The following is a 26,823-nucleotide window of genomic DNA, read 5'->3' as shown; positions in this document are numbered from 1 at the left end:
ACTCCATATGGTCAATGGCAAACAATCATGTCATCACACTATACAGTAATCCCATCATAGCTAGTATTTTATCCAAAGAGAGAGTAATACACCACTTCTTTAGTTAAGCAACCACATAAAGAAGTTGGTTTGAGTTTAAAGACCATGCTGTACAAAAGTATGTCTCTTTAGAACCAGTTTCACACACAGTACACAGAATGATGAACTATTTCTTTAGAACTGCGATGAAGGGATGTTTTCCATCTCAGTCTCACTGTAAGGCACAGGTTCTTAAAGATAATGACAGAATCATCTGTGTCCCATCTCTTTCTCATTCAGTCTAGCAGGTATATGTGACTTTGGGTAACTCACGTACACAGTGGAACTTCATAGGATTTACGAAAAGAAAAAAGCAACCTACACTTTTAAACGTGATGTTTACATTAGAAAAGGCAGTATTTTGAGTTTAGTTGATGTTTTTTATTTAATAAATGATTTACCTGTAGCTGTTCTCTCTTTAATTTCTTCCAGCTTCATTAATGTGGCTGATGTTATTTGCTCAAGATCTAATCCTTTATTTGACTGAAAGAATTCAACCACTGCATTGATGGTTTTCTATAAAATAATTTAAAATATAAGCAAGCTATACACAGTACTTTCCATATTATAAATTATTAAATTTCAGTTTAATTCTAAACAACTATGGCCCTGAACTTAGGAGATATCTCCAAAGATACACTGCCCTATTGCATTTCTCTCTGGAATAAAACAAAAACAAAAACAAAAAACAACTAAAAATGGGGATACCCAAGAAAGCTTACTTTCTAGAAAGTCAACAAATGTGTACATATACTTAAGGTGACCTTAAGTATGTTATAAACTGTCAAAATGATGTGGCAATGGACATTATTACTACTAAACTATACACTTAAAAATTGCCAAGATGGTAAATTATATGTATGCTATCACAACTTAAATTTTTTAAAAGTCAGAGAATATAATGAGTCTAGGGTCTCTATATAATACCTCCTACCCTCACTGCGAATACATTTCTAAAGTAAAAAGTTAAAAAAAAATCAGAAAACTCAACAACAGAGTAGGGCCAACTTACAAGTGATGTAATGGCTAGTGATCCTGATTGCTAGCCTGAGATGCGAGTTAAGAGCCTATGAATAAAACATGCAACCACAGATACAAAACTTGAGCCAGCACTTTTAATAACATCTATATGCCAATGCTTTTTTTCTCATGTGAACAGTATTTAAAATTCTTCTAATTACTCCTAAAGCAATTTGAATTGGTCCAGATATTTAGGGGAAAGGGAAAAAGTAAAAATGAACTGGAACAGGAAGTCCATATATAACTATTTGGGAGTAGTTGGAACAACAAACACAGTCTTTTCAAACAGTATTTTAGATTTTTTTTTTTACTTTAACATAAGCATTGATTCATATAGCAGGAAAAAATGGTAGCATATGAAAAGGCAAAATTCAGTGCTAACCATGTACTGCTTTTAAAACAACAAAAAGTAACAAACTTAGCTGCTAAGTAAATAAATGTTAAATATGAAAGAGGAAAAGTAAGAAAACCTTATGTCAGAAGTCAAAGATGGGTTTAATAAAGACTGTCTCCTTGCACTTACAGCATCATAGATGACCTCCACAGGCTGAGACTGAACAATCAGAGTCTGGTCAGCAGTACTATTCTCTGGATTGGTTTCAAATTCAATTTTAAGCAAGGATGATGTAGTATCACCAATGGAAGCCACAAGTGATGGTACAATACCCTGCTGTCTCAGACCTGTTATATACCAGTGTTCTAATTTTGCTTCCACCCTACAACCCAGTGAAGGAAAAAAAAAAAAAAAGTATATAAATTAGATGCTATATAACGTAAGGGCTTAAAATACAAATTTCCCTTTTAAAAAACTCCTTTCAGAGCCAGTGCCGTACCCATTACCAAGAGGCAAAGTCCACACTCCTTGGCCTGGCATTTAATTACCCATACAATCTGGGGTTTTATTTTGGTATTTTTGCTCTTAACCCCTTCTCATCCACATGAGAAACCCACCTCTGCCAATCCCCAAACACTGAGTGAGTTCTGATCACTGTTACATGAATATAAGCTACATTTTGGGGAGCCTGGGTGGCTCAGTCAGTTAAGTGTCCGACTTCGGCTCAGATCATGATCTTGCGGTTCGTGAGTTGGAGGCCCACATCGGATTCTGTGCTGGCAGCTCAGAGCCTGAAGCCTGTTTCAGATTCTGTGTCTCCCTCTCTCTCTGTCTCTGCCCCTCCCCTGCTCATGCTCTGTCTCTCTCTGTCTCAAAAATAAATAAAAACTATTTTAAAAAATGTTTATTAAAAAAAAGAGCTACATTTCTCTCAGGCAACTCTTCTCCTTATTTCATGCCACCGAGAACACAGTCATCCCAGCTTCTTCTAGCCGCTTCTACTCAGGAGCCTAAGCCTCACTTCTCCTAGCCCAAGTTATTCTCCTCTGCAACTGAGCTTAGATAGCAGTAACTCTAAGGATTTCACTTTGCAGCACCTTCTCACCTATGACCTCTCTGTTATACAGTTCTAAATGAGTAACTTTTTGGTTATCCTTTTAACAGCTACAGCATAAACTTTTTGAAAACAGAAGTTTATTGTTCCTATGCTACCCTTCAAAGCATCAAATTGATAAACTAAACATTCACTATCCAAAAATTATTTGTGAAGGAAAAAGAGGGGTAAAATAAACAGTGAACTCCACATACGACTTCATAACAAAACAAATTCAAATATAAAAAGACTATATGACACAAAGAAGGAAAAAGAAAAGGAAAAGAAACTGGGGAACTACTGTTAATCAGTTGTTCAATGCTAAATAACAATATTTTTCAGCCAAGTCATATCTAGAAATAAAAACTGAAATAATAAGATTTTTTAAACTTACTTAAGTGCTTGTGCTCCTGGTCGCTGAGATACTTGGGTGCCCAGGCCAATTATCTGAATTTTTAATATTTCTGGAATATTTTTGTTTTCTCTTATTGTAACAGAGGTACTTACTAACTTCAGTGTCATTATATGGGCAACATACTAAACAAAAAGAATGAATGAAGATTGTTACACTTTAAGTAATTATTATATTATTTAATAATTTCTTATTTAAATTTGTTGAATTATAAAGTGATCTAAACATAATATGTTCAAAAGAACATTAGAAACTTCAATACAGGATTACAAAATTGTTTGAATAGGACAACTACAAGAGATCCAAAATTTATCTCTCTTACTTTTAGAATAAACATGAAACTTGATATAATATTTTTTCACATAAAGATTTAGTTCACAAGCTCTCACTAAAGCAAGCTAATTCAGACTAATCCTCCGGCTCAAAAAGAACAAAATATAAAGCACATCTTCTTGATGTCTTTGGAGGGTTAAAAATACATTGAGAAAATCATGACCAAAATTCATAGGTCAAGACTGGATGTAGGACAGAGAACCAGGGAGATGATTCTCATCAAACCACATAGGAAGACACTGAGAGGAAGCAAGGAACAAAAGATTCACAAAACAGTCAGAAAACAATCAACAAAATGGCAATATCTAAATGGCAATACCTAAATATTTAGCAAATAAAAAGTAAACAAATCCTCCAATAAAAAGACACAGAATGGCAAAATGGATTTAAAAATGGTAAGATCCAATAATATGCTGCCTACAAGAAAGATACTCACTTTAGCATTAAGAACACAAATAGACTAAAAGTGATGGAATGTAAAAAGATATTTTAGGCAAATAGTAACCTTCCCCCATACACATAAAAAAGAGTAGTGATACTTATATCAGAAGAAAATAAGCTTTATGTTAAATGCTATCAAAAGTGACAAGAAGGTCATTATATAATGATAAAAGGATCTATCATCAAGAAACTGTAACAACTGTAAATACTTAGGCACCCAACATTGGAGCATCTAAGTATATAAAGCAAACACTAACAGAACTAAAAAGAGAAATAAACAGCAATATAACATTAGCTGGGGACGTCAAGAGCCCAGTCTCAACAATATATAAATCATCCTGAGTATTAACAAAGAAACAATGGATTTGAACAACACTATAAACCAAAGGGACCTAAAAGACATACACAAAACATTCCACCCAACAGCAGAATAAACATTCTTTTCAAGCCCACGTGCAACATTTCCTAGCATAGAACATAAATTAGGCAATGAAATAAGTCCCAAAAAATTCAAGAAGATACCAATTATATCAATATCTTTCCCAACCACAAAATAAAATCTTAGTAAGAAAAAAGCCACAATATTCACAAATATGTGGAATAACCAAATGATCAAAGAACAGATCAAAAGGAAAATAAAAAACAGCACGAGACAAACAAAAATAGAAACAAAACACAAAATTTATGGGATGCAGCAAAAGCACTTCTAAAAGGGAAGTTTATAGTGATAAATTCATATATTAAGAAAAAAAGGAAGATCTCAAATACAGTCTAAATTTACAACTCAAGGAACTAGAAAAAGAACAAACTAAGCCCAATGTGAGAAGGAAAAAAGAAATAATAAAGATTAGAAGAGAAATAAATGAAATAGAGAATTAAAAAAACACAATAGAAAAGATTAACAAAACCAAGAGTTGGTTCTTTGAAAACAAACTGACAAACCTTTAGCTAGGGTAAACAAGAAGAAAAGAGAGACAACACATAAAATTGTAAATAAAAGAGGAAATATATTAAAACCAATACCAAAGAAACACAAAAGATCATAAGAGACTACTATGAACAACTACACACCAACAATAAGACAATCTAGGAAAAATGGATAAATTTCTAGAAATGTACAATCTACCAAAACTGAATCATGAAGAAACAGAAAATCTGAACAGACCAAGTAAGGAGACTGAATCAATAATCAGGTGAAGGTGGCCAGAAGTTACAAATTTCAGTAATACAGTAAAACCTTGGACTGAGACTAACTTGTTTTGTGAGTGTTCTGCAAGACGAGCAAACAACTCTTTTTTTTTTTTTTTTTTAATTTATTTATTTGAGAGAGAGATACAGACAGCTTGAGCAGGGGAGGGGCAGAGAGAGGGGGAGAAGAGAGAGAATCCCAAGCAAGCTCTGCACTGCCATGACCCAAGCCAAAACAAGGGTCAGATGCTTAACTAAGGCATCCAGGTTCCCCAAGATAAACAAAGATTTCTAACAAATTTTAACTTGATAAATGAGTGATGTCTTGTAAAATAAGTAGTATGTGACACCAAACGTCATATGAGCACAACTGAGCCAATGGTTCTCTCTCTTGCTGCAGGACTGTGGATGACTGTCAATGCAATGTCACATTTCTGTAAGTCCTCAAAAGGAGGCAAAAGCAAGTGTCACTGGATATATTCCTTGTTTATTTATTTATTTATTTAACATTTTATTTATTTTGCAAGACAGAGAGAGAGACAGAGCATGAGCAGGGGAGGGGAAGAGAGAGAAGGAAACAAGAAACCAAAGCAGGCTCCAGGCTCCAGACTGTCAGCACAGAGCCGGACGCGGGGCTCAAACCCAAAAACTCTGAGATCATGACCTGAGCCAAAGTTGAACACTTAACCAACTGAGCCACCCAGGCACCCCAGATAAATTCCTTGTTAAAGGTGCCCAAAAAGAAAAAGATTCTATTGAGCCCATAGATAGCAGTGATTCCATTAGTGATAGTGAAAGTCATCCCTCGCAATAACCCTCCTCCTTTCTTTTCTCCCTCACACCAGCCTCAAATGTTTTCAAAGGTAAGTGCAGGTTAGTTTGTTTATTTTTCTTTATATTTTGTATTTTCTTTATTACAATACTATAATCATTTTATACGAATATTTTTGGGTTATGAATAAATCATCTGAGTTTCCTTTATTTCTTATGGGGAAATTCACTGTGATGTACAAGTGCTTTAGGTTATAAGCACATTTCCGGAACAAATTATGCTCGCAAACAAAGGTTTTACGTATAATGAATAGATTCTGTTGACATAAAGTACAGCACGGTGAATACAATTAACAATACTAATACTAAAAGAGTAGATTTCTAAAGTTCTCAGCATAAAATCAGAGAGAAAGAGAAAAAATATTTCCATCCTTCCCCCAAAAAATAAGATGATAGATGTGTTAACTAACCTTACTGTGGTAATCACTTTGCAATATACACGTATATGAAATCACTATACTGTACACCTTGATCTTACACAAAGTTATATGTCAATTCCACCTCAATAAAACTGGAAAAAGTTTTTAAATAAAAAAAATGACAAATGGACTTTATCAAAGTTAAATTATTTTTCACAAATAATCACCATGAATAAAATCAATAAGCAAGCCACCAACAGAGGAAAAATACCACATAGACACTGCCGTCTTGTTTGAAGAATATAGAAAGACCTCTACAAACAATAGTAAAAGGACAAACAACATAATTTTAAAATGGGCAAAAACACTTTAACAGACACTTCATAAATGAATATATAGAGATGGGCAACAAGACATGAAAAGTCATTAGTCTAGACTATCATTTGTCATCAGGAAAATACATTCTAAAATATAGTGGAATAGTGTATCATACCCACTAGACTTGCTAAAATTAAAAAGCCTGACAATATGACTTCTGGCAGGGATGTGGAATAACTGGAATCAGTAGTGGGAATAGAAAACATCACAGCCGTTTTCGAGAACTGTTTGTCAGGTTTTAAAAAGGTAAACGTACATCTGCCCTATAACCCAGCAATTATACTCCCAGATACTGATCCAAAAGAAATAAAAACATATGTCCACAAAAGACTTGTGTAAGAATGTTCAAAAAAGCTTTATCCATAATAACCAAAACTTGAAATAGCAGATATATCATGAGATAAAAAACATTATCGTAAGCCAAAAAAAGCTAGAAATCAAAAAAACTTAATGAACAATAAAAAGTAATCTATCTTGACACAGGCATAAAGTGGCTGCTTTTATAAGGCAGGAGAGCAAAAATGACAAGAAAAGATTATGAGGGAATTTTTGGTGACAAATGTAAACGTTCTCTTTGGGGCAGGTCATTATATAGGTATATTCAACTACTCAAATTTATCAACATGAACCTTAAGATCTATTCTTTTTTATCATATATGAATTCTACCTCAACAAAATTTTAAAGTCACCATTTATAACAAATCCAACAAGGGATGTTTAACTCTAAACACAAAGTTCAAAACATTTTTGAGAGGAATTAAAGATGTAATAACACAGAAGCATATGCTATATTTACAAATTAGAAAATTCAAGATTATAAAGATATCAATCCTCCCCCAAATTAATTTATACACTAAATAAACCCCAAAGTCTCACAGTTTTTTTTGTAGAAACTGAATAGCTGGTTCTAAAATTCATATAAAAATGTAAAGGGCCAAGAATAGACAAGACACTCTTAAGGACAGTGTTGAAGAATTTACACAGCTAGATCTCGGGACTGATTACAAAGTTAGAGTAACTAAGACAGCATGCTGATAAAAACGAATAACCAATATAACCAAGATGCCACAAGCACAGACACTTGACTGATGATAAAGTTAACTGGAGAGCAGGGGGGAAAGCATGGTCCTTTCACTAGATGATGAGAAGTATGCAGCCATATAGAAAAAAAAAATTTATCTTAAATTTTTACAACCTCACACCATGCACAAAAATTCAATTCTGAATGGACCTTAGATCTAAATATATAAGGTAAAATATTATAAAGCTCCTGGAAAGAAAATACTGTCATGACCTTGTAGTGAGGAAAGACTTTTTAAACAGGACACACAAAAAAAAAGCATGATCCATATGAATGAAAAGATTAGTAAATTAGGTACATTAAATGAAGAACATCTGTGCATCAAAAGACATGATTTAAAAGTGAAAATACACATTACCTTACATTGTTGGAGAAGATATTTGCAACACATCAAAAATGAAAAGGCAAGCCACACTGTGGGGGAAGATATTAACAATATGCCTAACTAGTAAAGGCCTCAATACCCAGAATATATAAAGAATGCCTACAAACCAATAAGAAAAAGACAACACAGTAATAAATAAGAGACTCAAAAACTACTTCACAAAAGCAGATACCTAATAGGGTTATAATTACCTACAAAAGTAAAAAACCTCTTTAGCCATCCAGGAAATGGAAATGAAAACCACAATGAAGTATTAATTGCCACATACCACTTAGAATGGCTAACTTGAAGAAACTGTCAATGCCAAGAGTCGACAAGTATGTGGGAAAACAAAAATCCTCATCTACTGCTGATGGAAATGTTTTCACTTTAGAAAATTATTTATTAGCAAAAATCTATTAAAGTAAAAATATACTTATATCTTATGATACAGAAATTCCACTCCTAACAATATACAGAGCAGAAAATCTTACATATGCACACACACTAAAGGGCATTTACAAGAAGTTAATAGCATAACAAGCAAAAATTAGAAATAAGCCAAACGTCCATCAACAAAAGAAAGAATAAGTTGTGTATTTTGAAATAATCGAATCCTACATAGCAATGAAAATGAGCAAAATGCATCCACTGAAAGGAAAGGAATGAATCTCACAACAATGCTAAATCTACAGCAAGGTCTGTATCTTAACCCTGACAGGGATTACACAGCTGTTCCCTTAGTGATAAATGCAATACAGTTTGGTTTTGCTCAGTCTTTATATACACTTCATAGTAAAATAATTATTTGAAAGATAAAATTTAACTCTATAGTAAGTACTTCTTTAAATCAGGTTATTCATACATTCACTAAAATGACTAAATCTAAAAGTGAAGAGTTTTAACTGGTAGGGTCTCACTGGAAACATTTAACAAATAAAATGGTAAGGCAGAAACAAATGATAACATTTTTATAAAAATGAGTAACTCATTTAATACAATTCAAGATAATACAGTAAACTGAAACAAAATACCTCTTAAGCTACCTAAACTAATTACCTGCTTGGGTAAAGTTAAGTTGTGGGTGGTCTCACTATAACCAATAGCAGTAAAGAGCTTATCTTTCTCCTCTGGAGTCATAATGTCATCAATACCTACAAAGAAATGACAGTATTTTAAGAAATCAATTGTTTCAGTTTTACAGATACAATAAAAAAATCAAACCAAACTAACAAGTGCCCTAAAACCAAAAGCAGCCAGGTAGCATCCTCTACTATACTACTTTGCCTAGTTAAAACAAACATCATGTATTTGCTTGCTTAGGTCAAGAAAAGGCAAAGAGACACCATTAAGGGAATTCCAGTCTCTCATAACGATTTTAGAATTCTCTAAGTATGTTAGAAATTAAGTGAAATTTTTAATACCCATCCAAAAAGTAACAATGAAATGTCAGATGGTAACATTTCTGAATTTAAACTTACAAAATTTCACACAAGTAATTTTTCTCAAAAATATCAAAGTTTTAATTTAGCTCGATAAACCCAGAAATGTTCCAGCCTGGAATACGTGCTCACATGTTTAGTAGTAATAAACATAGTAAAATTCAAATAACTGGCTAAGATAGAATTTATATATATATTTTTTTCTTATCTGTGTATGATACATTATCTGACTTGAAACTTACTTTCAGGAATCAAAGACTCTTCATCTTTTTTCTTAGACTCCTTCTTACTCCAAAACCCACTAAACCAGCCTCCACGTTTCTCGCCTGTTTCAGTAGACTTTTTCCTTAATTTTTGCCCAGATCGAATCACCTAAAAAAGTAAAAAATTTCAATTTAATTAAAGAATAAATGCCCTCTTCATTTTCAGGTATAGCCAGGTAAGAACAATGGTTAATTTTTTTTAACATGACATTAAGTTCAAAACAGTCAAGAAAGCTTCTGAAATGGTTCAATATGATTTGGTTAATATTCTCCTACTGTTAATTTACTTTCCTATTGGTCAAATTTTATAGGGTTGCATTCTGTCAGAAACACAGTAAAGGTTTAAGTGAAATTTTTTGAGCAATAGATCTTCCAAATGTTTACACATTTGTTTTACAAAAAACTTCACAAAAAACATTTGTTTACAAAAGTTAACAAGCAACTAAGACTGCAGATTTATAAAATGAAATGTTCCCTGAAAAGAAGATGCTTCCAACCTCAGAAGTATTCGTTTAAAACAATCATATTTCAGAATTCATATATATATTGCTGGCTTGCTAACTATGGATACGGGAAAGGGGTTAACTATAAATAAAAATAGATAGCCTTTGAATCTCATTTTATCCTCTTCTCAATGAATCCTAGCTTGATTTTCTGCTGCTCTTTTCAAACAGTGAAATATAGATGAACAACCAAAAAGCACAAAACAGAGGGATAAATAGATTAAAGGGGATAAGTAATTTAGACTCTATCTTCTCATTCCCTAAATAAACTAAACTTTCATAATTTTCCCACCTTAGGTAGGGGGCACCTGGGTGACTCATCAGTTAGGTGTCTGTGTCTTGATTTAGACTCAAGTCATGATCTCCTGGTTCCTGGGATAGAGCCCCATGTCAGGCTCCACACTGATTCTCTCCCTCCCTCTCTCTCTGCCCCCTCCCCTGTTCGCATGCACACATACATATTCTCTCTCTTTCTTTCTCTCTGGAAGTAAACAAACTTAAAATGCAATCTTTAAGAAATAATAATAATTTTCCCACTTAAAATATATAAAATTTTAAATTGGTAATGAATTGGTAACATGTTTCAAGCCTCCAAAAAGTGAAATACTCCAAAAGAGAAGATTAAAAAAAAAAAGAGTTGAATTAATAGACAAGTTGAAACCAAGTTAAGTAAGTTCTATTTCACAACCAGACATTAAATAAATAAGGGAATAGGTCTACGTCTGTGCACAAAACTATCGAAGTTCCATCAATGACATCTGAGCCATAACTATCTTTTGTCAAGCTTGTCAGTCCATTTTCAGCATTCAGAAATGTAAAAAGTAAAAAATATACATCTGAGTATTTTATATTACATAGGAAATAACATTTAACTTCTCTTGGCTAGAAGATTAACGTGCTATTTTATTTTTCATGACAATTAGAATTTAGACAATGTATTTAACCCCTCTGTACCTTAATTTGCTAACATAAATAGAAGACAGTAATAGTACTTTCCTCAGAATAGATGATACCCAGCAAACTACATCATGAAAACGGTAGCTACTATTTTCATTTCTATTACTCAACTTTCTACTTTATTTTTCTTTATAGTTTGTTTATTTTTGACAGAGAGAGACAAAGCATGAGTGGGGGAGGGTCAAAGAGAGAGGGAGACACAGAATCTGAAACAGGCTCCAGGCTCTGAGCTGTCAGCAGAGTCTGATGCGGGGCTTGAACCAATGAACCGTGAGATCTGACCTGAGCCGAAGTCAGACGCTTAACTGACTGAGACACCCAGGCGCCCCTCAGCTTTCTACCTTAAAGCTTTCAGGAACACAAAGCTTCAGTGAATGCAAATCGATTCTTAGCCACCAGTATCCTGAATTCATGTCAGACTTCGGCACAACATTGTTAATCCAAATGCTTGCTGTGTTTGTCTTTAACTTTGAGATGTTTTTTGAGTGGAACTAACCTCATTGTGTCTATAACAATAGAAGTCATAAGTGTTAAATTGTTAGTGAGAAGAGGCACTTGAAATAAAAAAAAGAGAAATAATAAAATGTGAAAGTGGTTTCAAAAAATTTCAAATGTAGCATTTCAATGCAGGCTTCATAAACAGTAGGTATGAATCTTTAGAATGAAATATAAAAATCATCTCTATCAGACTCTGAAAAGTAAGCTGAGTAGGCAGATGCTAGATAAGAGTCAAAACTTGGAGAAGTGATCTCCACCAGAATGAGCTTTCCAGGTTTGGGGGGTTTTTTCTTTTTGTTTTTTTGCCTTTTTCCCATATGCTGTGACTAACCTCTTTCCCCGCATAACTTTTCCCTCCTGATCATGTTCTTGCCTTTGGGCAATCCCCTTCCCTTTAGTGCGGACATGACGTATGGCCAATTTCTAACCAACAAAATATGACAAAGATGACAAGACATAGGTAACTATGTACATGAATCTGTACCAACTATCTTGCTGGAATCTCTCTCCCTTTGAAAAAGCAAGCTGACAGGGTGCCGGGGTAGCTCAGTCAGTCCGGCATCTGACTTCAGCTTGGGTTATCATCTCGTGGTTTGTGGGTTGGAGCCCCAGTCTGAAGCTTGCTTCAGATTCTGTGTGTGTGTGTCTCTCTCTCTGCCCCTCCCCCATTCACATTCTGTCTCTCTCCCTCTGAAAAATAATAAATATTTAAAAATTAAATAAAAGAGGGGCGCCTGGGTGGCTTAGTCGGTTAAGCGTCCGACTTTCGCTTAGGTCATGATCTCGCAGTTCGTGGGTTCGAGCCCCGTGTCGGGCTCTGTGCTGACTGCCGGCTCAGAGCCTGGAGCCTATTTCAGAGTCTGTATCTCCCTCTCTCTCTCTGACCCTCCCCTGCTCACGTTGTCTCTCTCTCCTAGAAATAAATAAATAAATAAATAAAAATAGTAAAAAAAAAATTAAATAAAAGAAAAAAGAAAAAGCAAGCTGCCATATTTTGGGCCATGTTAAGAAGCCCATCTGGCAAGAAAATAAAATGAAATTATGAGCTAAGGGGCAGCCTCTAGCCAACAGCCAAGAAGAAATTGAAGTCCTCCATCCCACAGGCACAAGGAACTAAAATCTGCCAACAAAAGCAGATCCTTCATCAGTGACACCACAGATCAAACCACAGTTTCAGCCAACATGTTCATGGAAATATTCTGAGCCCATAAGCTGAGAACTCAGGTAAGCTACACCTGAGCTTCTGACTCACAGAAACTCTGACATAACTGTGTATTGCTTTAACTCACTAGCTTTATGCCACAGAAAACTACTTCACATGGCTGTCCCATGAGACAGGACCTCAGTCATGGACCACTGAAGAGGCACAAGTAGCTAAACCCCTGAAAGAAACTCCTTAGTCGGGCCAAGGAATGAAAAAATGAGGTCTCTGAAAACCAAAGAGGATGAGGGAAATGCCAGAGGGAGAAGAGCCAGAGAATGGGTTCTCTCTTAATTCTCTATATGAACCTGCACAAATTACACTCTAACCCAAGCTTTCCGTGTAGGAAAGTGACCTAAACAAAAGTAGCAAAGATATAGAGACCTGAACTGGGATATAGACCACATGCACAAGTCTCTCACTAACTCCTGTACTATTCATGTGCAAAATGGACCCAAACCAACATACCAAAGGCAGAAAACACTGAATTGAGATTTGAACCATTATCCACAGAAGGCAAACATAACTAAAGATCAGAGACTCACCAGGTTGTGTGTTAAGGCAAATTATCATTCTCCAAAAGATAAAAAGGACCCAGAGACTACTAATATTCACAATGCCTAGGATATAATACAACCTTACTTGACATGTCATAAAAAAGATGTGGAGGGCACCAGGGTGGCTCAGTCAGTGAAGCATCCAACTCTTGATTTTGGCTCAGGTCATGATCTCAAGGCCATGCAATGAGTCCTGTATCAGGCTCCACGCTGGGTATGGAACCTGCTTAACATTCTCTCCCTCCCCCTCTTTCTCTGTCCCTCCCCCATACATGCACACACATGCTCGCTCTCTCTCTCAATAAAAATGTCACTCATTCTCAAGGGAAAAGATAATCAACAGCTGCCAATGGTCAGATAACTTCAATGCTGTAACCAGCAGAGAACCACTATAGTTTTTGCTACATGATATAAAGGGAAATACCCCTGAAATTGCTAAAAAGATTAGAATTTTCAGTAGAGAAATGGGAACTACAAAATAGGAACTCAATAGGAGTTTTAGACCTGAAAAACATATTATCTGAAGAAAAAACTCTAGGATGGGCTCAATAGTAAAATGGGGATGATAGAGAAAAATATAATCTTGAAGACATATCAATAGAAATTATCCAATTCAAAGAACAGAGAGTAAAAAGATTGATTAAAAAAAATGAACAAAGCCTCAGAGACTTATAGTATATCAAAAGGTCTTGTATATATATGTAGAGATGTTCACATTTGTATGTATGTGTATAAAACTGGAATCCAAGAAGGAAGAAGAAATCTAGACCAAAAATTATTTGAATGACACACAGCTCCACTTACACATGGATTTTTTTTCAATAAATATATGTACAGTGCTATAACTATATTTTCCTTATGATTTTCTTAAGAACATTTCTTCTCACTAGCTTACTTTAAGAGTATAGTATATAATACATAAAACATAAAATATATGTGTTAATCAATAGTTGATTTTATCAGCAAGACTTCTGGTCAACCGTAGGCTATTAGTGGTTAAGTCTGAGGAGAATCTAAAGTCAATCCAGATTTTTCATTATGCAGGGGGTCCCTAACCTCTGCATTGTTCAAGGGTCAGGTGTGTGTGTGTGTGGGTGGGTGGGTGTAAAACTTGAAGTCCATGATAGAAAGAAGAAAGAAATGTGATCAAAAGTTATTTGAGGAAATAATGGCTGAAACATCCCATATTTTGGTAAATCTAATGGTCAATTCTCAGTCCTTGGCTCAGTTGACCAATCAGATGTATCTGTCACTTTGGATCACTCCGTCTTGCTTGCAATTCTTTCTTCACTTGACTTTGAGGATATTACATTCACAGAGCTTCCCAACTACAGCTCTGGCAACTTCTCCATAATCACCTTTGTTGATTCTCATCTCTCTGACCTATAACAATATAATGCTTTGAGGCTTTGGAATACTCCTCTGGCTACTCTAATTTCCTAGCTGATCTCATCCGATGTCATGGCTTTAAATACCATCTATGTGCTGACACCTTCCAAATTTATATACCTAGCACAGATTTCTCTCCCCATCTATACATTCATGCATCCAACTGTCTACCCCAAACCTCCACATCATTATTTAAAAGATAGCTAAAACTAGATAGGTCCCACATGGAATTCCTGATCTCTCTCACCACACTCAAGCTTATTCTATCCAGACTTCCCCATCTCATTTCATGGAAACTCCATCTTTCAAAGTGCAACAGGCCAAAATCTTTAAAGTCATCGCCAACTTCTCTCTATTATAACCCATATCAAATCAGTTGGGAAATATTAGCTCTATGTTCAGACTATATCCAGAATCTGAACCTTTCTCATCACCTCCATTGCAACCACTCTCAGCCAAGCCACCAATATCTCTCACCTCAAATATTTCAATAGCATCCTAACTGATCTCCCTATTTTCACCCTTCTTGTCCCTTTTACACAAAGAGCAGCCAGGGTGAGTTTTTTGGGTTTTTTTTATTGTTAGAAATTTTTTTTTGTTTTCCTGATCTTTCTTTTCTTTTTTTTTTTTTTACAAATGGTTTATTGTCAAATTGGTTTCCACATAACACCCAGTGCTCATCCCCACAAGTGCCCTCCTCCATGCCCATCACCCCCCCACATCCATCAGTCCTCAGTTTGTTTCTCAGCATTCAAGAGTGTCTCATGGTTTGCCTCTCTCCCTCTCCCCCATTATTGCCCCCTTCTTCTCCCTCTTGTTCCTCAGTTAAGTTCCTCCTAATCCTCCTATATGTGCAAACATATGATATTTGTCCTTCTCTGCCAGCCAGGGTGAGTTTTAAAACTTAAGTTAAATTGTATCATTCCCTTCTCAAAATGGCTCCCCAATTCAGAGTAAAGGCCAAATTCACACCCTTATGAGACCCTAACAATGTGGCACCCTCCCCAACTCCCATAAGCACCTCTCCTACTCCTCCACTATATTAGTGCTCTGACTTTGTTAATCACCACTCTCTGCCCCCTCGCCACTAAGTTAGTTCCGTAAATGAACTAGGTGTTCACCTCAAAACTTTTCAGCTTGCTATTTTCTGCCTGGTACACTTTTCCCTCAGATAGCGTTCTGGTTGATTCCCTCACATTCTTCAGGTGTGTGCTTAAATGTTTCCTTCTTAGTGAGGCTTTCCACGACCACCCTATTTAAAATTGCAACCCTCATCATCATGACTGCCTGGCTCTAGTGATATATTCCTTTTCTATATGCCTTTTACTTTATTTTTATTTATGTTTTTATTCTCTTTCTTTCCACTAGAATGTAAGTAAGGGATTTTTGTCTGTTCTGTTCATTTCTGTATGCTAATACAGATGATGATGATGAAAAAATCACTTATTTAGTAATTACTGTGTGCCAAGCACTCAATAGTCTAAGTGCTTTACATGGATTATTATGTACTCCTCAAAGTAACCCTACAAAGTACATACTATGTATTAATCCTATTTTACAAATAAGGAAACTGAGGCACTAAGAGGTTAAATAGCTAGCCTAAGATCATACAAGTAGGCAAACCTGGAATTAGAATTCAGACCATCTGACTCCAGAGTCCACACTCTTATCCATGCTGCTAGTAAAATAGGCACTCAGAGAGTACTTATTAAGTAAATGAATGAACAGGTGTGTGCTTTAATCCCATTTAAAAATATGGGGCTCCTGAGCAGCTAAGTCACTTAAGCGTCTGACTTTGGCCAAGGTCATGATCTCATGGCTTGTGGGTTTGAGGCCTGTGTCAGGCTCTGTGCTGACAGCTCAGAGCCTGGAGCCTGTTTTAGATTCTGTATGTGTCTCTCTCTCAGCCCTCCCCCGCTCACGCTTTGTTGCTCTCTCTCTCTCAAAAATAAACAAACAAAAAAAAATTTTTTTACTATGAGTATACATATGTAGATCTATAAATATCAAAAAGACTAGGCCAGTCCAAGGACATACCCATGAGAGAATAAAGGGTTGTGGAGACCCTCTACAAAATATACATGAATGAATATTAAAGTCTCTATATAAATCGCTCTCCATGCCCTCAGTGTACTGAGGCCAGTTTGCAAACCAAGACTCCCCAGGATTTTGAGGTCTACCTCAAGAAACAAGCCAAAGTACACATGGTGGAGAGTCCCAAATACCACTACGAGTAGGGAAATAAAATAACCAAAATCTCAATAAGAGAGACCAAGAGACACCATTCAAAGAACACTACCTGAACGGACAGGCCCTGGACAGTCAGAGAGCCTTCTTTAATACAGCAGTACCCGCAAGTGCAGAGTGCATTACAAGCTTTTAAAACTAACAAGAGACAGAAAGCTAGCCAAAATGACAAAACAGAAGAACTCTCCTCTAAAGAAATTCCGGGAAGAAATGACAGCTAAAGAACTGCTCAAAAGAGACATAAGCAACATAACTGAACAAGAATTTAGAACAATAGTCATAAAATTAATTGCTGGGCTAGAAAAAGGCATGGAAGACATCAGAGAAGCTATTGCTACAAAGACTATGGAGCTTAAAAATAGTTGTGATGAATTTTAAAATGCTATAAATGAGATGCATAATAAAATGGAGGCATCCAATGCACAGATTGAAGAGGCAGAGAGGAGAATAGGTGAATTAGAAGACACAATTATAGAAAAAGAGGAAGCCGAGAAAAAGAGAGAAAAACTGATCTAGGAACACCAAAGGAGAGTTCAAGAGCCGAGCAATACANAAAAAAAAAAAAAAATCTATTTCCTGTCTACAAGAAACTCATTTAAGACAGGAGGATACCTTCAGATTGAAAGTAAGGGGATGGAGAAGNAATGGGCCAATCAGGCAATTAGAGAAGAAATTTAAAAATATATGGAAACAAATGAAAATGAAAATACAACAATCCAAGCTCTATGGGATGCGGCAAATGCAGTCCTAAGAGAAAAGCATATTGCACTCCAGGCCTATTTCAAGAAATTAGAAAAAGCACAAGTACAAAATCTAAGAGTGCACCTAAAGGAACTCCTAAGGACNCAACAAATAAGAGCCCTAGGCCAGATGGCTTCGCTGGGGAATTCTACCAGACATTTAAAACAGAGTCAATACTCCTTCTTCTCAAGCTATTCCAAAAAATAGAAATTGAGGGAAAACTTTTGGACTCATCCTATGAAGCCAGCATCACTTTGATTCCCAAGCCAGCCAGAGACCTAGCAAAAAAAGAGAACTACAGGCCAAAATCCTTAATGAATATGGATGCAAAAATTCTCAACAAGATACTTGCAAATCGAATTCAACAACACATAAAAAGAATTATCCACCATGATCAAGTGGGATTCATTCCTGGGTTACAGGGCTGGTTCAACATTCGCAAATCAATATATCACATTAACAAAATAAAAAATAAAAACCATATGATCCTGTNCAACATGCAGAAGAATGAAACTAGATCATTTTCTCACACCATACACAAAAAATAAACTCAAAATGGATAAAGGACCTGAATGTGAGACAGGAAACCATCAAAACTGTAGAGGAGAAAGCAGGAAACAACCTCTTTGTCCTCAACCACAGCAATTTCTTACTTGACACATTCCCAAAGGCAAGGGAATCAAGAGCAAAAATGAACTACTGGGACCTCATCAAGATAAAAAGCTTCTGCTCGGCAACAGAAACAATCAATAAAACTAATAGGCAACCGATGGAATGGGAAAAGATAGTTGCGAATGACATATCAGATAAAGGGCTGGTATCCAAAATCTATAAGGAACTCACCAAACTCCACACCCAAAAAACAAATAATCCAGTGAAGAAACGGGCAGAAGACATGAACAGACACTTCTCCAAAGAGGATATCCAGATGGACAACAGACCCATGAAACAATGCTCAGCAGCCCTCATCATCGGGGAAATACAAATCAAAACCATGCTGAGATACCACCTCACGCCAGTCAGAGTGGCAAAAATGAACAAATCAGGAGACTCTAGATGCTGGCGAGGATGTGGAGAAAAGGGCACCCTCCTACACTGTTGGTGGGAATGTAAACTGGTACGGCCCCTCTGGAAAAACACTGTAGAGGTACCTAAAAAAATTTACAACAGAACTCCCATATGAGNCACTTGTTGGGATGAGCACTGGGTGTTATATGGAAACTAACTTGACAATAAACTATTTAAGAAAAAAAGACTAAAAAATATACAAAAAATTATTAACAGTAGGTATCATTCAGATAATAGGTGTTTCTATTTTATTTCTTTATGTCTCTTTATTTCCAAACTTTTCCACAGTGAGTTGTTTTGTACTTGTCATTTATTTTTGTAAATTACCAAAAATGTCATGTTACAGAACAACAGGATTGACATGGAACAGTGGGGACATGCCATTATTGGCAGGATATGCCAAGTGGGATAAATCAGCATAAATTATGAAATATAAACAAACTGATTCCAATTCTGGGAGAAAAGAAAAGAAGGAAGAAGAGGGAAGGAGGAAGAGAAAGTGGAAGGAGCGGGAAGGAACCAAAGCAAAGATAACGTGAAGGGATGGGGGATAAATAGCATACATAAGTCAGCACTTAGGCAGGAGAGAAAAACTGCAAGACTCTGTGTCAAAATGTTAACAGCAACCATCTATGTTGCTAGGATTACAGACAAATTTTATTTACTTTCTTCTGGGGGGCTTCAAATTTTTTGTCATAAAACTAAAATTTTTTGCCCTTTCATATTAGTGGGTTTTTTCCAGTGTTCCAATTCTTCCTCCTAAGACTAAATGAAGGCATGAAAACTCAATCTTTATGCCTGAATAAATCCCCATGAAACTTAAGATTTCCTGATCTTAAGTTTAAAGGAGTAATATTAACATGTTTAAAACATAAAATGAGCAAATAAAAATGATTACCTCAACTTGTGCTTGTTGCCTTGCTAAAATTATGTTAAAAACATCAAGAGACTTCTCCAAATCCTATAAAATACAGAGACATTTGTAAACAAGAAAAACAGCAATAGATTAAAAAAAATTTATTCTATGATTTCTAGGCTTATGCAGTCCATAAACAAACAATAACTGTGATCTCATGAAAGTCTAAGTATAAATTTGAGTGTACACTTGACTTTTCTACTTGTAATTTTTGCAATAAGGGAAATAAGAACCAAACCCTCAATAAATATAAAAGAATTTTAATAAGACCATTTTAGAAACAAGAATATCTGGCAGAAAGGCTTCTTTTAGATATTATCCTTATGGTTCTTGGTTCTGACTCATTCTAATAGTATTTCATAACCACTGTAGTATAAAACACAAAATTTAAGAATGCAAAATTCTACAAATCAACAAGGAAGATAAAGTAGAAACTGATTTGGGGAATTTATATAAAAGTATGTAAGAATCTAATATGTATTGGTAACCTATGTATTAGGTATTCTATGTGCTATTTCAAGTAATTTTCACAACTCTGTAAGAGTTTGAAACAATATCTGTAAGATATTGCTAAATTATGTACATGAGAACATCAGACCTGGAAACTTGATACTTTTTCTAATATATAATACTAGTGATTCTCATATATTTCAGAACAGGAATTCAATTAATTCTTCACATTATGAATTTGTGGCAGAAACAGTTATGTAATGAAGACCAGATGATATTAAGGAAACTATATACTCAGTGTGGTGTTTCTCTATTTTTCCAAATGGGTTCCTATTTTAAGGACTAAGAGCTGTTTTTTTTAATAAATAATACTTTGTGGTCCTAAAAAAAGCCAGTAACAAAGCTAATAACATACATCTAGGTAATAACAAACATATATTTGAACAGCTCTGCTACTAATTTTCTAAAAATTATTATAAAAACCAAGCAATTTCTCCAAATGGTTTCTACTAACCACATTTTATCTGACATTAGGATGGGACAGGAAGATTTATTTAAAGAAGAAAAAAACTGAAAAAAAAAATAACTCTGCATTTTCTCAAAAAGAGATCAGCCCTATTCTTTTTAAAATTATATTTTAATTCAAGTTAAATTTAGAAAAATTAACATTGAAGGATGATCTCACAAATAATAGCTTTCACTAATATATGCAAGATATACCTGAATTTGTTTCTGTATTTCTTCTGGGACTTTAGTCTGGGTTAGCTTGCTTTTGTAGGCACTTTTATAACTCTTGAGCAACTGCCTGTGTTTTTTTATGTTACTCCATGACCACATCTGTGTATACCTTCTTATATGAACTTCAAGAACAGAATCAATTGCATATTTCCACCTGCAAATCAAATTTTATTGCACATTTGAACACAAAGTTTTAAGAAAAAAGCAGGGAAATGGCATTGACTTTTTAGGTCTATAGTGTCACATTTTTGTGTTATTAATCATTCTCCTATAAGAGCTCAGCAATAACATTTCAATTCCCCCGTACAATTCTCTGACATAAATTGATTAAAAAATGAGCAAACAACTCCAATAAGAGGGTATGACAAAGCAAAATCATAAAGACACAAAATGACATGTTATGCAAAATTAATACTATCCCAAGATGGTTATAAGATTGAGCCCATGTGGTGATTAAAGGGCAATATGACCAAAAAAATGAGTAAAGTCTTAATGCTAAGTTTAAAACTCAGGAATAATCTAAAAGCAAGACTGTAAGAGAATGTGATTACAAAAAATTAACATAGACATAATACAAAAGATACCTTTTTAATGTCTATAAAGAAAAAAAGTGCTTTCATTACATGGCTTTAAAGGTCTCTTAAATCTGAGAGTTCCTAACTATATTATATATTTCTCAAAAAAAAAAATCTAACTTACCATAGGCGACCATTGGTATGAAGTGGTAAATAAGGCTTGTATTTCCTGTAAGGAGCATTTCTAACCATATAATCCACTGACTCCAAAAGGTCAATCATACTTAAGTACTATTAAAACAAAAATACAGTTACAATTATTACATTACACGCATGGATAAACACCATATTTTATTATATTTTTAGTCTAGTAAGACTCCAACTTCCTTGAAATATGACTATCATGGTTGTCTGTTAATGCGTTTCATCAAATTGGGGCACCTGGGTGGCTCAGTCCGTTAAGCATTCAGCTCTTGATTTTGGCTCAGGTCATGATCTTGTAGTTCATGGGTTCAGGCGCCACATCCAGCTACATGCTAACAGACTGGAGCCTGCTTGGGATCATCTCTCTCCTTCTCTCTCTGCCCCTCCCCTGCTCTTGCTCTCTCTCTCTCAAAATTAATAAACTTTAAAATATATACTGTATATATATAAAATATATATGTTTCATCAAATTTAAGATACCATCAATTATAAGATGTAACATAATATTTAAGTTCCACTATAAAAAGAAAAAAAAACAATGCTGCCAATTAAAAGTATTATACCATCAATAATAATAATACATCTTATTTTCAATATGTTAAGGTATAAAATAAATGCACATCTTACAATCAACCAAATACACTATCTAAACCTAGTGACACGGAACGTGATTATTCCTAAAACTACATATTTTCTTCTGGATCATCATTTCAGCATTGACTATCTATGAGCTGATTTGCAAAGGGCTCCAGAAAATCATTACGTAACTAAAGCAAGATAGATGTTTTTACTGCTCATCTTATCACCAATACAACTCTGCAAGTACCTGGTAAACAATTCAAATGAAGGGAAATACACACATACAACATGACTGTAGATAAGATAAAGGGGCAAGTCTAGCTGCTGCTTCTATTTTTCTTAATGCATTTCTACCAAATGGTTTTCACCTGGTTATTCACCACAGACAATGTGGACAGTCTGAATTTACATGAATTGTAAATTTAAAATATACCCCAGATTTCAAAGACTTAGGAAAAATAAAAGGATGTAAAATATCTTAACAATGTTTTATACTGATTATATGCTGAAATGATACTATGTCAGGTATGCTAGCTTAAATGAAATGTTATTAGTTTTATTGATTTCATCTTTTCTTTTTACTTTGCTGATGTATTAAATAGAAAATTTTAAATTACCTGCATGACAGTAATCCCCCCCCTTATCCACAGGGAATATGTTCTAAGATCCCATGTGGATGCCTGAATCCATGGATAGTACCAAACCCTACATATGCTATGTTTTTCCTGTACATATATACTTTTAATAAAGTTTAATTTATAAGTTAGGCACAATAAGAGATTAACAACAATAAGAGAATAGAATAATTTAACAACATGCTGTAATAAAAAGTGAATGTGGTGTGTGTTTCTCTCTCAAAATATCCTATTGTCCTACACTCACCCTTCCTCTTACATAAAATGCCTAATGATGATATGAAGTGAGGTGAATGACACAGGGACTGTGACATAATACTGGGCCACCAGTGACCTTCTCACCATACAGCAGAAGAAAGGTCATCTGTTTCCAGACCACAGTTGACCTATGTAAGCAAAACCAACGAGAAAGAAACCGTAGAAAAGGAGGAACTACTGTACATTCTTGTTGGACTGCACTGAGCTAAAAGCTCATTTAGCTAAATCCCTGGTCCTCCCTTAACTTTCAGTTTTCCAGGTATGCTATCCAAACTTCCCATGAATATAACCAAATGAGAAACAAACGATGAAAGATAAAGGCTGCCAACATAGCTGTTCGAAAAATTAAGTAGACAATAGTTAATATGAAAGTGTCTACTAAATTCCAAGGAAGAAAAAAACACATTAAAATCTTCCATCAACAATTGGGAATTAAATGGGAATAATGTCATTTGCTGTAACTTGGTAAGATACTCTACGAAGAAGGAAAAGATCACATAAAATGAAGGAAATGTTTTTTTATTTGATTTTTTTTAAACACACACACACACGCACGCACGCACGCACGCACAGGTAAACACATAAAAGAACCACCTGAGCACTGGAGAGGAGAATAGGAGAAGGAATAATCACAAAGGACAAAAGAAGCTGAGATTCAAGGCTGATTGAAGCTGGAAATGTCCACCTGAATCTTACCTGAGGTTTGGTCAATTCAATGGCAATATTCTGTACTTCTATGTTCCAATCAAGTTTGGGTGTTTTGAGCTCTGTTTCCGCATAAGGATTCATGTAGAGCTTTGCAGAGGCTGATATTGGCTGGAAAACTTCCATCACATGGGAAGACATAAGATATGTTCATAAGCCCTTACAAATGAACAAACTAGAAATAATTATGAAAACACTATTCTGAAAGTACAGAAAAATGATTAAAATATGTAAAAAATGTAAAAAAATATCACTACCAAAAAATATTTAAGCATCTACTTATCTGTATAATAGCAACTGTAAGTTAAAGGCGGCTCCCTAAAGAGGAAATTGGAGTCCTATGCTTCTAAGAAAAAATACACAAAATAGTAGACCATCTACTCTTGGTTATTCGGTCTATATAAAATTAGGCTTCTCTTCCTTACTACAAGACATTTAATGATTTTATTATTCATTAAAAATATTATACAAGGAAGGAAAGAAAATTTGATTTTTCTTATTTAATCACTGGCAGAATTTAGGAACAGAATGACAAATGAAATTCGTATTACCAAGACAAAAATTGCTTACCACTTTACAATTTTCAAAATGATCATTACATATACAATCCTAGAATCATATAAAGAAAATATTCCCGAAGAACCAGCATGAAAAGTTGTATTAGGGAACATGACAGGGCAAAGTAATATACTTAACTATGAACAGTAATAAACTTAGATAAACTGTGATATTGTACAGCATTTATAACTGCATAAGATTATGAAACTTTTAACTTAAAGGTTATTTACAAGTGGACGATACCACTATAAATAAGGTTGTAGATTTTTCTGAAACAGTTCTTTCACGATTAAAGCTAAACAGCTTTCATCTGAAAACATGGTCGTTAAATGGAGACGTCTATGAACATAAAGAGAAAGTGCCAACTCTTACACAGTGGCAGTCAGCTATAAAAGAATATGAAGAAAACTACAGCAAACCAGAGTAATATGGAATATGCAAGAAGATGAGCATGGAAGCTGAGGACAAACATAAAGGGGTTATACTGAATTTTAAACAAAACAAAACAATATCTTCTTTAAAATGAAGCTAAAATAGAGAAAATAGCATAAATAAATAGACTGGTTTGTTATAGGGCTATAGAAAAATAAGTAAATTAAGGCTGCCAAGAATTAGAAAAGCCCAGTTACAAAAATCTCTAGGGGAGCTTCTGGGGGGAGGGGCTCAGTCGGTTAAGCACCGACTCTTGGTTTTGCCTCAGGTCATGGTCTCACAGTTCATGGGATCAATCCCCATGTCAGGCTCTGTACTGACAGTGCAGAGACTGCTTAGGATTCTCTCTCTCTCTTTCTCTCTGCTCCTCCCCTGCTCATACACATGCTCTCTCTCTGTCTCTCTCAAAATAAACAAATAAACAAATAAATAAAAATTGTTGTCATAACACTGCAATAGTGACATGGGATCGCTGACCTGAATACCAAAATCTCAGAAATTCAGTTATTAAACAAAGAAAACCTAATTCCTAAAACAAAGGTGACAACAAGGTGAGAAGAAAACAGGGAAGTCAAGGGTGTTTAATCAATGGGAATGAACCACAATTGTATTTCCCTCCTCTCTCTTATTCTCCCGTGGTGTGCATGTCATAATCTATTCCTAAACACTTCATTATAATCCAAATAGGCTATATTATAAAACTAAAATATAAAATCAGTACTTTCTCTTTGTCAAAGTAACTTTATCACAAAAAGTATATATTAAGGCACAGTATTCAAATCTATACTTCCTATAATATGAAATAAACTTTTACCATTACTTACTATATTGATGGTTTGCAGGTATATTGTTACTTGTAAGAATTCCACTTTTCAGTTGATCCTAAACAAAAATTTGAGGATGAGAATGAAAAGAAATGCACATATATTCACCTACACGTGGAGGGAAAAATGTTGTTCTTAAATCAGTATCTTTATTTTCCTCTTTTTAATTAGTAGTCCATAAAAAAATACACTGAGAATCATTTAAGGACATACTTCTTGGAATAAAATATAAAAGTAGATCTTTTTTTTTAAAAATTCTAAGTATCTAAGGTGCTGGGGTGGTTCAGTCGCTTAAGTGTCTGATTTCAGCTCAGGTCATGATCTGACAGTTCGTGGGTTCCATCCCCAAATCAGGCTCTGTGCTGACAGCCTGCTTTGGATTCTGGGTCTCCCTAGCTCTCTACCCCTCCCTCGCTCAGACTCTGTCACTCTTTCAGAAATAAATATTTAAAAAATTAAAAAATAAAATTCTAAATATTTAAAAAAGAGAATTATCGCCTGTTTCAGATTCTGTGCCTCCCTCTCTCTCTGACCCTCCTCTTCTCACGCTGTCTCTCTCAGAAATAAATTTAAAAAATTAAAAATTAAAAAAGAAAGAAAGAAAGAAAGGAGGGAAGGAAGGAAGGAAAGAAGGAAGGAAGGAAGGAAAGAAGGAAGGAAGGAAGGAAGAAAAAAAGGGGCGCCTGAGTGGCTCAGTGGTTAAGCGTCCAACTTTGGCTCAGGTCATAATCTCATGGTTTGTGGGTTCAAGCCCCACGTTGGGGTCTGCNCTCTCTCTGCCCCTTTCCTACTCGCACTCTGTCTCTCTCTCAAAAATAAATAAACATTAAAAAATTTAAAAAAAACTAAACATCCATGAATTGGCATCTTAAACACTTTCTAGACAAAGACAAGTTATTTGTACAATATCTTTCTTTCTAAGAAATAAGAGAAAGAACCTTGGAATTCAAGTTCAGAAAATTCAACTGTTCTTCCTTTCCCCTCTGATTAAATAAAAATGACTAAGCCTAACTTAGCACACTGAAGCTCTGAATTAACCTTTCACTATTCAGGATATCATCTTCACAAATGCTGAAAACGTTTGTGGACGGCTGGGTGGCTCAATTGGTTAAGCATCCAACTACAGCTCAGGTCATGATGTCATGGTTCGGGTGTCTGAGGCCCACATCAGGCTCTGTGCTGACAGCTGGGAGCCTGAAGCCTGCTTCTGATTCTTTTTTTTTTTTTTTTT

General features: G+C 35.0%; 1 protein-coding gene across 2 annotated transcripts in view; it reads right to left on the bottom strand.

The window, feature by feature from the left end:
• VPS13C (vacuolar protein sorting 13 homolog C) overlaps positions 1 to 26,823 on the bottom strand; it is a 186,579-nt gene that overhangs the window by 118,805 nt on the left and 40,951 nt on the right. For both annotated transcript variants that reach the window (XM_077747730.1, XM_077747741.1), the window contains exons 10-19: positions 25,593 to 25,650; positions 23,770 to 23,897; positions 21,582 to 21,688; positions 20,865 to 21,036; positions 19,677 to 19,739; positions 9,597 to 9,726; positions 8,972 to 9,066; positions 2,920 to 3,062; positions 1,622 to 1,814; positions 480 to 594 (exon numbers count right to left, since the gene is read on the bottom strand). In XM_077747730.1, the coding sequence (XP_077603856.1) occupies positions 480 to 594; positions 1,622 to 1,814; positions 2,920 to 3,062; positions 8,972 to 9,066; positions 9,597 to 9,726; positions 19,677 to 19,739; positions 20,865 to 21,036; positions 21,582 to 21,688; positions 23,770 to 23,897; positions 25,593 to 25,650 (1,204 nt within the window). The remainder of the gene's footprint in view (positions 1 to 479; positions 595 to 1,621; positions 1,815 to 2,919; positions 3,063 to 8,971; positions 9,067 to 9,596; positions 9,727 to 19,676; positions 19,740 to 20,864; positions 21,037 to 21,581; positions 21,689 to 23,769; positions 23,898 to 25,592; positions 25,651 to 26,823) is intronic.

This window comes from Crocuta crocuta, unplaced genomic scaffold (assembly GCF_008692635.1).
Source record: "Crocuta crocuta isolate KB4526 unplaced genomic scaffold, BGI_CrCroc_1.0 scaffold130, whole genome shotgun sequence".
NCBI classification, from domain to species: Eukaryota; Metazoa; Chordata; class Mammalia; order Carnivora; family Hyaenidae; genus Crocuta; species Crocuta crocuta.
This window is presented reverse-complemented; position numbering and strand designations above follow the sequence as displayed.